The 11,937-nt window shown below is 51.2% G+C and overlaps 6 protein-coding genes across 9 annotated transcripts; 2 read left to right on the top strand and 4 right to left on the bottom strand.

The window, feature by feature from the left end:
* Positions 1 to 400: 400 nt before the first annotated feature.
* On the bottom strand, positions 401 to 820 carry PPTG_15125 (hypothetical protein; the record flags this gene model as incomplete). Its single annotated transcript, XM_008912151.1, has 1 exon — positions 401 to 820. The coding sequence occupies one exon, from the start codon at positions 818 to 820 to the stop codon at positions 401 to 403; it is 420 nt and encodes a 139-aa protein (XP_008910399.1).
* A 157-nt stretch (positions 821 to 977) lies between these two features.
* PPTG_15124 (hypothetical protein) lies at positions 978 to 1,574 on the bottom strand (the record flags this gene model as incomplete). Its single annotated transcript, XM_008912150.1, has 1 exon — positions 978 to 1,574. The coding sequence occupies one exon, from the start codon at positions 1,572 to 1,574 to the stop codon at positions 978 to 980; it is 597 nt and encodes a 198-aa protein (XP_008910398.1).
* A 949-nt stretch (positions 1,575 to 2,523) lies between these two features.
* Positions 2,524 to 4,936, bottom strand: PPTG_15123 (hypothetical protein). The gene is made up of 2 exons (XM_008912149.1): positions 4,570 to 4,936; positions 2,524 to 4,484 (listed from the first exon to the last, which is right to left on the bottom strand). Exons 1-2 carry the CDS (start codon positions 4,666 to 4,668, stop codon positions 2,943 to 2,945), a joined length of 1,641 nt encoding a protein of 546 aa, XP_008910397.1. The 5' UTR covers positions 4,669 to 4,936; the 3' UTR covers positions 2,524 to 2,942.
* Positions 4,937 to 5,018: 82 nt separating this feature from the next.
* PPTG_15122 (hypothetical protein) lies at positions 5,019 to 7,993 on the bottom strand. 4 transcript variants are annotated; one of them, XM_008912145.1, is made up of 4 exons: positions 7,823 to 7,993; positions 7,234 to 7,752; positions 5,499 to 7,154; positions 5,019 to 5,408 (listed from the first exon to the last, which is right to left on the bottom strand). In XM_008912145.1, exons 1-4 carry the CDS (start codon positions 7,952 to 7,954, stop codon positions 5,211 to 5,213), a joined length of 2,505 nt encoding a protein of 834 aa, XP_008910393.1. In that variant the 5' UTR covers positions 7,955 to 7,993; the 3' UTR covers positions 5,019 to 5,210. The 4 variants fall into 4 exon arrangements, with proteins under 4 accessions (XP_008910393.1, XP_008910395.1, XP_008910394.1 ...); XM_008912147.1 differs by having other exon boundaries at positions 7,234 to 7,993; XM_008912146.1 differs by having other exon boundaries at positions 5,019 to 7,154.
* Positions 7,994 to 8,419: 426 nt separating this feature from the next.
* On the top strand, positions 8,420 to 9,082 carry PPTG_23616 (hypothetical protein; the record flags this gene model as incomplete). Its single annotated transcript, XM_008912144.1, has 2 exons — positions 8,420 to 8,429; positions 8,772 to 9,082. The coding sequence occupies 2 exons, from the start codon at positions 8,420 to 8,422 to the stop codon at positions 9,080 to 9,082; spliced, it is 321 nt and encodes a 106-aa protein (XP_008910392.1).
* A 557-nt stretch (positions 9,083 to 9,639) lies between these two features.
* On the top strand, positions 9,640 to 11,870 carry PPTG_15121 (hypothetical protein). Its single transcript, XM_008912143.1, has one exon. The coding sequence runs from the start codon at positions 9,907 to 9,909 to the stop codon at positions 11,611 to 11,613; it is 1,707 nt and encodes a 568-aa protein (XP_008910391.1). The 5' UTR covers positions 9,640 to 9,906; the 3' UTR covers positions 11,614 to 11,870.
* The last annotated feature ends 67 nt before the right edge of the window (positions 11,871 to 11,937 follow it).

Below are 11,937 nucleotides of genomic sequence, written 5' to 3'. Positions count from 1 at the left end.
CCGACGGGTACACAAGGTGAGCCCTCAGCAACCCCACGGCTATCGGAGTACCCCCTCCGTTAGTCGGCAGTCCAGGGCACTGTGTGTCAGAGTTTATCGCAACGTTATTTTGCGACCCCCATTCCACCACAAGTCTCTTTCCGAAAATCGAGCACAGCACCGCACCAGTGGTTGTTGTCGATGTGCAACAGTATCAAAACTATCTTGTTGTTTCTGCAAACGAATTGCCGGCTTTGATAGCCGCAAACTGCTGCTCTCTGAGTTGGAAACGCAGGAAGAGAGGATTGACGACTTCAACACCAGGATATTCACGATGTAGCAGCGCGATCCCGTGCCCATACAATTGTCATCAAGCCATGAGCTCCCACAAAATGTCAATAGGGCTCGATACGGTACACTGCTAAACGATGCCACGCGCCCGCCTCGAAGCAACAGCTTCTTGATTGCATTTTAAATGCTCTCTTGGTTCGGTAGTAACTCCATTAGAAAGTTCCTCTGGAATCGTGAAGCGCTTCATACAGGTGCTTACGGCCCAATTCATAGCATCCTCTGTTTGTGCTAGAAACTCCATGCACGTGTGCCACTGATCCATTGCCTTGATGTCTTTAAGCATGAAGATTCCAAAACGTGACACACACACGCCAACGCTGTCGTCTTCACAGTCAACTGCAAAAGTCTTCCGGAACCTCCTGATTGCCGTGTGTACCTTTTCCACGAACTCGCGAGAGAAGACAAACCGAGTGTCAGTAGTGCACTTGTCGTCGGTGTAGATACCAGCGATCGCCGTTCTGGACTTTGGAGCTTCCCGGATAGTGAGCATGGGTAGTGTCTGTTGCGCAGCTTATAGTCATTGTCCAGAAACTTTACGATGCTCCGTACACTTGGAACCGGCACTAATGTCCCTTGCACCAGTCGTGACGCAGTTTCCTTATCGCGGGCGACTCGCTGTCGCTTCTCAGCCTTCCCTTGCTTCTTTCTCAGCTTTGGGCGCCCTCTGCTTTTGGTGCTCTTAGATACGACGAAGAATCCAGATGAGTTAGACGAACTGCTGGGATGATCCCGCTTGGTTGTGCTCGGTTTCCCACCATGCGATTCTCCATGAATGGCGCCCGCCCACTTGCCATTCCTGTAACTGGAGGTACCCAGCACTTCCTGCTCAGTGACTGGAGGTACAGTAACACTACCTGATCGGTGTCTGGATGTGTTTGGGTTTCCTTAGTAATCGCTGCACTCTGCGTCGAAGGTTGCTCGTCTGAGGACGCATCACTATGGTCATATTTTGAACGCACCGTAGAGAAGGAGGCTCTTGTGATTGTATCACCACGTGCAGTATCGTCGTTATCGAACGAAAACGTCAACGAAAGCAACTGCGGCAGCGGTTCAATGTCTACGCGTTCGACGAACGGAGCTACTCCATCCTTGACCACCCCCTCAAATTTCTCCAGTGCTTCCATCATCTCTCCAAAAACGCGAGTTCCATTTCTACTCATGGTATCGGCAATACTCGTTCCGCGTTCGAGAGCGTTGTTGTATTTTGTGGTTCCGTTCAGCACTCGATGATGTCTAGCTGTCATTGCAGAATTGCGGATTTAAAAAGCCTTACACGCAAAGTTCGTGTCTGGAAATATCTTCTTCAGGGACTGGTTGATTTAATTTGCACGCCAACTGCCACCGAGACGCGATTTTGAATAGCAGTCTTGTGGCCCAAGTAGAAACTCACCAGCACGACTCGCCGCACGTTCCTTGGTCTCGCGGTTACGCTGTACTACTGATGTTGACGTGCGCTGGCGGAAGATCTGGTGTGTTTGCGTTTGATACTGCGCAATGTAAACATTGAAATCACCCCAACTGTCGTGCCATCGACTGGGGGTGGCGTCCAAGTGGACGACGGGACATGCAACTCGGGTTCACTGTCACACATAACTGCATGGAGAACGGAACACAAAATCAAGTTAGTCGGTTATCCATGGTTGTACTGTATATGCTTTTCTGGGGCAGTGACTTGAGCTTGGAAGGGAGATTTTCGAATGATAGGCTGAGAGTAGCCAGGATGGGTGAAAGGGGGGAGAGGGGGGGCGTCAATTTTCATAAATTTGGAGATCCCTAAATTTGCTGTCAGCGGTTTTTTTATCAGTGAAAATTACATGCGCATATAGTTTTGTTTCGTTTAGATACGTTTTTGCTCAGTACCTCTCAAAAAAGAAACACGAATAAAAAAAACTATTTTCAGTTTGTACCCAATTATTTAATTTTCCTTGGGTAACTTGTGAAAAATTGAAAAATAAATATATTGTTTAAACAGTCAAAATTAAAATTGAATAATAAATATCATTTTTGAACAGTCAAAATTAAAATTGATTTGTTTAAATTAAATGTTTATATTTTTAAAGAAATAAGTATTTTAAAATGCTTATTCATTATTTTAAAAAATGAAATTAAGAAGAAGACCCATTTTACGGATTTCTAGTTTTTGGGTATCTAGGGTACCTATTTACTTTTGGTGTCAAGGTACCTAAAAATCACTTTTGGGAACCCATAAATTCACATTAGGGTCCTTTTTAGGCCGACAACTTACTAGTAAATGGGAATGGAAAAAAATTTCGAGAGATCTGATTGGCCGGGATGGCATTCAAACGAAAAAAGCCATTAAAAATTAATGGGGCTTTTTCGTCTGAATGCCATCCAACGGCGGAAGTTCTATACAAGTTCGTTGTTGTTCGAGTAATAAAGTACTGATGATTTGCTTTTGTAGGGTCACAGTGATTTGAGCTACTCGGATCGGTACTTCCAAATCAAAGCTTCATCGATTAAACATCGTGTTCCTTCCACGCTAATTCTTGCCTTCTCTTTTTTCTTTCGTTGATACTTTTCCCCGGCAGAAGACATCCATGCAGGATAGACAACAAAGCATGCCTTGCAACGTATTGGGGCTGAATGCCTATCTACATGCCCTCCTCTTCGTCTTCTTCTAGAAAGCCGCGCGAAGGCATGTAGCCGCGGGGACTCTTGGCAGCAGCACGCTCTGCTGGGTGTAGCATTCGAGATCTCTCATCTTCCAAATCATATTCATCGTCCATTGTCTGGTCCTCAAGCGGCATGTACTCAGCCAAAATGCTGCGAACTTGGTCGCGCATGTGACGCTGAGTACGGCGATAGTAGACAAAGCCACCTGCAGCCACAATACCCACGAATGCGAGCAGCACAACCACGAGCGACGTGAAGGAATAGCCGCCGTTGCCCGTAATGGCAGCAGCATTCGCGAGACTTCCCACCTTAACGCAGTCCAAAAGGCCCACTGATGACTGACTAGCACACGAGCAAACCTCGGGAGGGTCGTGAACGCCGTAGCCAGCACATACCATACCCAAAATGCTAGTGGGGTCCACGCGACCACGAGCGTGCACTCCGTCCACGTACAACGCTGGTAGCCGCAGAAGCTGAAGTGCTGTCTGCTCCTTCAGCTCCTCCTCAAGCAGTGGGTTTACTTCATCCACATTGACGCCATAGGGTTGCATACACTCTTCGACTGCCTTAATGTCGATGTTCAGCTTCTTCATAACCTTCTCAGCGCACGATCGCTCCCGGAACATGTTTTCGTCCTGTCCACAAGCTTCTCCGGAAGCTTTCACGTACTTCCACCACTTCAGACCAACACCTGGGTCCGTCTCGCTCTCCAATTTCCAAATGCACTTACGTCGCAGGTTCTCCAGCACCACATCAGCTCCCGATGCGCCAGTCGAGCGGTCGTGGAAAGGTGAAGGGTCCAGGAGACAGTAGCGACCGTTGTTCAGGCACATATTACCGCAAGCTGATGTACCGGGGTCGCTATTGTCGTGACAACCGACCTTAGTGCCATTATAGGACACGAAATGCGGCGTGAAGAAGGCGCGGTCGGCCAAAGCGGTGACCATCTCCTCCAGATTGGCCAGCGTCGACAACGATTGGTCGTCCCAAGCGCTCTGCCACAGAGTCCACTCCACACGGCCATCAGGAGAGGGAATACCCCAGTCAAACTTGACCATTACGTTGCTGACTCCCTTGCTCTGCGCGATCTCACGCTTAATAGCGTCACCGTCACTCTTACGGATCAACATGCTAGGGATAGAGATGTCTCCACCCGACTCGTCGTCTGCCATGAAGGGAAGAACCGTCTCGCAAAAGTCGTCTCCCGTCTCGCGAAGACACTCCACGTCGGTACACAGACACTTGTTGTCTGCGATGAGCACGGCACGAGCGCCGGCGTGCTGAGCGCGGCGCACCTTCTCCACGAAGTGACAGTCTCCACGGTCGAGCATGAGCGCGAAAGGCGGCTCCCAGCCGTCGTTCTTGATCTCCTCGCAGCCAGACTCGCTAGTGTACACCAGTTGAGTCTGTAGCGAGCCCATTGAGTACGACGGGTAGCCAAACAGTGCCTCCTTATGCGCGTATCCGTCCTTCTTCATAAGTTTCTCGGGCAGCACAATCTGCAGCTTCGTGTGATCACTCTAAGAACGGGAGAAACAGCATTGAGAACGTTAGATACAACAGGGTTCAAAGGATGACACAGCGCTGGGTGGGGGCTGGCCGCACCTCAGTCGACGGCCATTCGTCCACGTCCATGGCGCGCGCGTGCACGGCAGCAGGCGTGGCGAGCGCCGCGATGAGCAGCACGATCCTCGACACGTGCATCTTGATCCTTCGGATTTCCTGTTCCGCCTCAAGTCTAAAGTCGAGTGATGTTGGCAGCACAGGGAAAAGCTTCTTCAGGTTGAAAGACGTCGCCCTGCCTCCGTATTCTCTGAATCTGCACCGTAATGGGAGGGATGACCTGAATCTCAGACTCCCAACCCTAACTCCCTGGAAAATCCTGTCTGATCCGACCAATCAGAGCTCGTTAAAATTGCTTCGACCATCACTCCTGCTCTCAGTTGAAGTGCTGTTGAATGCTTTGCAGCAGTTCCCGACTTCGACGCAGGTGCGCAGTGCCGCTGGCGCACGCCCGCACCAGGTGACACCTGCAGCACCGTACGAGGGTCATGCCGTGGAAAAGGATGACTAGCTGGCAATGGCAAAGATCATCGTCTACCCGTTTTGCAGCGACGGAGGCTTGTTTTGCGGTAGATTTCTCCCGCTTACGCTATTACTGAAGTACGCAAAATGACGTTGTGCCTGCGAGGAGTGGTGCCCGGGCAGTATACATGTATGGAACTATTCTTATCGGGCTCCAAGGATTACTGCTGCAATGCGAGAAGGTATAGCTTGGTTTGATGCTTCATCTGATTGAGTAGCGTCACATGGCCTGCATTCGCTGCTTGATCTCCGGACTTGGTCTGCACGAGCTGCTTCTCCAGTTCCTCCAACTGAGTCTTGGTGCCTTCCGCCATGAGATCGCTCAGAGCCAACTGGAAGAAACGTACTTCGACGATCAGCTGCAAAGTCCACACACACACACACACACACACACACACACACGAATGTCAATATGGAAGATTTGTGAAAAGACTTTAACCAATACTTACATGACAAAGCTTCCACCCATCCAGACTTGAACTGCTATCCTCTAGTCTGCGTACCGAGGTCTGGAGAAAATCAGCCAATGCTGCAGTTAGTGGGTCTGTCACGCTGCGTATGTAGTCCCAGCATTGAGGGTATTCTCCAACGCTCATTTCGACTTCACTGCGAAGTGTGATCAGCTGAAGAAGCACGGTGAATACGTATTGGCGAGGATCTGAAGGCATAGACACAGGATTGGATACAAGCACCGGGGATCCAACGCTACCAGTGCGGCTAGTGCGAGAGTTGTGTCTGCTGCTGTTGCTATTATGAGACTGGAATGGTTCTTCCGCCGCTCCTGCACGCAGGATTTTCTGAAGTGGTTCTGCATGTGCGGACGAGTACATGTCCATACACTTAATCTCGACATTTTGCACCACATTGGCGAGATCTCGAGTACCAGAAGTAGCTGCACGGCCGTGCTCTAGCATGTTATTGTAGGCGTCCTCATCAATGTTGCCATGCTTAAGCTGCGCCATCCATCCGTCGACAATGCGCAGACATTTTTCGCGCAATTCGACGCAGTTCGCGACAATGGCAAGCAAGATACACACTCGTGCGCCATTCCAGCTGTGGTTGACCCCACCAATAGTGGAGGATTCCGGCAGAACTGGTGGAGTGATCTCCGCAACAAATGCGTCCACCACTTTGTCAAGAAAGTCGGACAACATGTCGCGCAGATGCTTCTCCAGAGCTTGAACAAGGTTTGTTCTGAATTGAAAATCCACGTCAGTATCTGCAGATACTGCCGTAGTTTCTCCACTTTTACGAGCACTGTTGCGGTCGACGACATCCAATACATCCAGTAGTGCTTCACCAACGTTCTTCCAAATACCCTTCCAGCGCTGTAAGACGTCGGTTGCACAAGTGGTGAAGACCGACGGCCGATGCAGTAGAATCTTGGACTCGGAGGATACCCTAGATGTATTTCTGATGACGTCAAACGCTTGTCGAGCCTCAACGATCACGCGCTGTACTTTTGTTCGCGGTCCCGTCATTACCGTTGGAGTGAGAGCGGAAGAGTTTGGGGTTCCAAGGGTGATTTCACTCGAAAATGATGGAAGTACCGTCACGACCGGTTCAAAATACTCAGCAAGCAACCCTGATTGCGCGGCTTGGCATTCTTGCTCCAGATATCCCAGCGTAATGGTGGTTCTGAATTTATCGCAGAAATTCTCGTTGAGTTGCTCAATGTTTGCATTGAGTGTTGCAGCGTTGGGGCACTTTTTAAGACATCGGAATTGACGGAAGGCTTCGTTCAGTAGCTTGAGGCGCAGTGCCGAGGGAGGTGACGCATGACGCTCCAGTAAACCAGTGCACTTGGATAATATACTCCACGCTTGTTGCTGGACGCGCTCGGCCTCGACGGAAGTTATGGCATTACTGGTTGCAGCCGCACTACCTGCTGGAGTCTTGAACAATTCGCAAATAAAGCCCCACAATCCGTTACGAAAGCGAGCTGCGATGGCGACGCATTCTTTCATGACCTCCTCACTGGTAATCGGGCTGGAATCTTCGAATTCTGTCAGCTTGCGCTCCAGGTACTCGAACTGCTTGATGAGGCAGGTAAGTATGGGTTTCTCCACTAGTCCCAGTGCAGTTAACACGTCGATAGCGCGCTTCTAAACCATACAAAATATACAAGAACACATCAATTAGAGACTGTGACGTTGAAATTGACTGGATACCACCGCAACGCACTTGATCTGAGACCGACGCCGACATATCCTCCAGTTTTCGGAGCAGTTCTGCGTTGGCTGTAGCTGCGATTTCATGGCCGGCTGTAACTACACGCTTCAGTGGTGCAGCAAGGTTCGCAATCTTGCCGCTCTGATGTTTCAGCCTCGCGTAGTCCACCGCCAGTGTTTCGTAGTCTTGAATGCGCAGACTGGCCTTCATCTTGCTCGTCAGCTCCAGAATGGGACGTAAACGCGCTAGCACCGCCAGTGTGTGGCGAATACGCCGCTGTTCCCTAGCACGCTGCAGCATCACTGCTAGTGAGGCATCCGTCACACGACTCAGGTTTTGCATGTCCCCCACTAACGCTTCGGTCTCTTGTTGGTGCGCACCAACATCTGCGGCCAATGTGCGCACGGCCTCATGGCAGCTCAGATACTGGTCGAAGTGCGCGCTCACTAGGGCCTTAAGTTGCTCCGTTTTGTCGGACGTGGTCTTGCGCAGCACCTGCAGCTCCGTCTGTAGCTCAGAGAAGCTCGTGCTCTAGTTGGGATTGGCACATTGGTTAGTTTGCATGCGAGACGGAGCAACACAGAGTGTAGACAGCCCCCACCGCGTGTGTGACGGCCAGATATTGCGCCGCATTAAAGAGTGGAGAGGAAAGATCGATCTCGGACTGGTTGCTTCTTGCCACGGTGGAGGCAGTCGCACGCGTCTTGGCTGGAGAATCTGCGCTGGGCGCCATGCTTGGTTAATGCGACGCTTCGATCTTTGTACAGGTTTGTCGTTGTAATTTTTAGTCGTTGACTATTTCAAGTCTTATTTTCGAGGGTATCATAAAAAGTCTTCTTGTTTATTTTAAAAATATGAAACCCCCTTTAAAATAAGACTCAGCGCATTCCATCTTTAAATTTAATTTTTTTGTACTATTAATTAGTTGCCAGATAAACTCTTGCAAAAATATCTTTCCTACTCTGTATTAAAGTCGCAAGTTTGGGCTTAGGGATGCATAAGCTGGCCCAAACTTGCGACTTTAGAAAGCAAACAACTTACATACATATGCATGTAAATATTTAGCTGCTAGAAGATCGTTGTTAATTTCGGTACAGTATCCACGGAACGCGAGAGTTGCATGTCAATGGATCTTTTCATTAGGTTTCGCGTGTGTGTAAACAGAGCCAATCAGACTAAAAATTAATGTCTATAGGATATGAGCGGCGGTGCGGAGCGCTGGAGTTACTGGAAGGCATCGCGAGGAAGGAGAGAAAGCACGTCGATGATCTCTTGTTTGTAGTCAGGAGTCCTGACTACAAACAAGAGACTCAGGAGAGCAACGATTCGTAGCTCTTCATGATCCATTCAGTCACTTCCAGCATTGTTGAACCTGTCCCGATACAGTACACTACAGGTTGCCCATCCTCCTTTTATCGTTTTGAGGAGGGGCTGGGCTGGCTACCGTAGCCGCTACTGTAGTACTCGCCAGCACAGGCATTCAGATGGATGTCGATCATTGCAGAGCGGCTTGCCCGCTGACTCAGCGGCTGAGGCGTGGCAACTTGCAGCAAATACTCGCGAAACTTTGCCTTACGAAGGTGGAGCACTCCCAGCTCCAAGAGCTCCACATCGCGAGCAGCGCAGCCACCTGGGCCTGTCCGTACTCAATCCCAGTGATCATGGTTGGCACGTACCGCGGTTTGCCGCCACGTTTTCGTCGGCACCGGACCGGTTCTGCTTCGCTCGGATGGATTCACCTCATGGCTCAGGCAGACGCGGCTGCCGCCTGCGTTTCCTCACTTGCTCGTTGTCGCCGGGCATCTTGTGTTCAATTGCGGCCATTCGATCGGGCGAGACGCCGGCGGCTGCGGACCAGTAGGCCGACTCCTTGCAACCTGCACTCTTGTACATATCCTAGCACCAAACAAGATGCGTGTCTAGACTCTAAAGCCGATGGATGCCATCAGTAGAGGTTGCAGTTTTGACGCCGCGAAAAAAAAGAAGCAGTAAACCCTCTGGCTTGAGCCGAGCACGCGAAGCAGAAGGACAATGGCGTGCTGCGGCCGATTGTCTTTCGGGTATTAGCAAACGAGGAATACGATAAGGACCATGCACTCCGCCACCACTGTTCTTCATTGCCATTACGTTGGAGTGATGAAGTCGCCTGGAATCACCCCTGCAAGCAAATTGGTTGAAGCGACTTGAGCTGCTCGAACGCACCCTCGACCATAGTCAACTCTAGTCAAAATGCCACGCCACAATTGTCCCAAAACGTTACACGTGACAAAAAAATAGGTCTCTAAAGTCAGGTCATTAATCTACAAGCGGGTCTATATAAGTCCTCGGTATTATGACTCTTAATGGTACGGACTACCATCTCCGGCGCCCCCTCGCTTCCGCTGGTGAGACACTTTTTCAAGCTGCCCAGAAAGCGGCGGAGAGCCGTGCGCGTTTTCCGGCCGCGTGGGCTCCCAGGAACAATGGTGCCATTTACAGTCTTGCGAGGACGAGTAAAACGACGAAGGGCAGGTCGAGGGAAACACGGAGAGTGGGCGGCTTCAGTGAACGGAATCGTTCGTTGGCGATAGTTGTAGCGCAGTAGTTAATACACACAGAGAACAGGTGCAGGCCGGATTTGCTTTTGGAGCTTCCAGCACGACCACAGCAACACACACACACAGACTGTCACAGCCTCGAGCCTTCATGACTCAACCCATGGATCACCTCTTGACCCGAAAACCCCAAATTCCTCCCTCTTCTTCCGCATCAACGCCCGCCGCGTCCTCGTCGTCGTCGTCGTCATCGTCGCTGGCGTCTACCGCGTCGAGTAGCGGCAGCCCGTGCTTCGTGTTCGAGTCTCACCCCGAGGACCCCTCCCCCGTGGACGACGACATGGACAGCTGCAAGTTCGAGCTGAAGCTCGGTAGCGAGATGCACATCCCGGTGACCAAGACGGCGGCGGACGTGCGCGCGAGCCCCATGGGCGGAAACGACTACGTGTACGAGAAGCAGGCGCCGTCGTCGATGACGAGCAACAGCAGGTTCCCGACGACGGGCGCGATCGAGGCCAAGATTAAGACTCTGGCCTCTTATTTAAAGTCGGTATCGGCCGGCATTCGACGTCGCAGCATCGCCTTCGACCGCGCACGCCTCACCCAGGCGTACTACCGGAGGTCGGTGCCGACCCCTGCAGCCATGCGCACCAAGCTCAATGTTATTGTATCCAGACATAGCAGTGGAGAGCACCAAACGACGCTCTCTTGGGACGATATTGATGAGGAGGAATGCCTGAGCTTTGGTGATTTGAACGAGGTAATGACCGCCACCCCTACATCCAGGAAACGTGGCCACCCGAGCGAGATCTTCTGCGAAGCTGAAATCCGTCAAATCTGCATTCGCTGCGAGGTTCTGGACCAATACATTGACCAGGTTGTTCACATCATCAAGTCGTCGTTCGGTACACCAGAGCTGGACGTGATTGCTCTGGAAAAGTTCATGCCAGGCAACGTCGTCGTGTTCGTGGGCACTCTGATCTTCGAGAGCATCGACTGTGGAGAGGAATACGTGGATCTCAGCGTTCTGCCAAGCTTTTTGCGGCATATCCAGGAACGCTACGACGGCAACATGCCGTTCCACAATGCAACCCACGCCGCAGACGTGATGCACACGCTCTTTATGCTGCTGTGGAACTCGAGTCTTGGGGAGAAGATTTCCCACCACAACCAGGTCGGTGCTCTCCTAGCGGCGGTGATGCATGACGTGGAACACGTTGGCTTGACCAACGATTTTCTAATTAAGACCAGCCACCCCATCGCGCTGAAATACCCCTCCAAGGCTCCGATGGAGTCCAAGCACATGGATTTGGCCTTAAAGGCAGTGGTGGACCCCAAGTTTGACATCCTATCCAAGATGACTTTGGTCCACAAGGAGCAAGTACTCGAGGTTGTACGCGAGACGATTTCGGCGACAGCTCTTATTTATCAGCCTGAGCTGCTCGCTGAGATCAATAGCACGACGCCCGAGGAGTGGAAGATGCTCGAGGAGGACGCGGTATTGCCGCAGAGTCTGCAGGTTCGCGCTCTGCGTATTGCCATGCACGTGAGCGACATCAGCCAGACAATGAAGCCGTTCGCGAACCACCAGAAGTGGGTATTCCGCCTCAACGACGAGCACTACAAACAGGGCGAGCTGGACGCCCGCGAGCACCGAGGGGTAAGCCCATCGTTTTGCTTCCGCGACCAGTGGACGTATGAGGGTTTCCTGTGCAGCCAGGTGTGCTTCCTGAGGAAGATGGCACTGCCAGCCGTGGTGACACTCAACAACATCCCATGGCTGGACGTGAATGAGCTCGTGAACGGGATCGAGAAGAACATCGCCGAGTGGGAGCAGCAGGCTGCCTCCTCCCACTAGCATGTATTATCGGATATGTTTGCATGTTGGAGTATGAAGGCGTTTGTTGTAGAACTATTGCACATTGCAGAATAAAATTGAACGCTACACTTCCACAACCACCTGCATTTTGCTCCGTTTGCCACTCTTGATGAGGAAGCGCGTGAATTCATGGAGAGCGTTTCCTTCCGTCAACGTAAAGTCCTCCATCGAAGTTGCCTTGAACGTTTCGATGGCGAATTCAACGACCGACGATTTTCTCACAGCCGGAAGTCAGTCTGTGTCCAGTGCAGCTGCTTTGAGACATGCTCCCGGCTGAGCTTGTTGCTTGCCTCTCGCTTTGCT

This window comes from Phytophthora parasitica (genome assembly GCF_000247585.1).
Source record: "Phytophthora parasitica INRA-310 unplaced genomic scaffold supercont2.44, whole genome shotgun sequence".
Classification (NCBI taxonomy): domain Eukaryota; phylum Oomycota; class Peronosporomycetes; order Peronosporales; family Peronosporaceae; genus Phytophthora; species Phytophthora nicotianae.
This window is presented reverse-complemented; position numbering and strand designations above follow the sequence as displayed.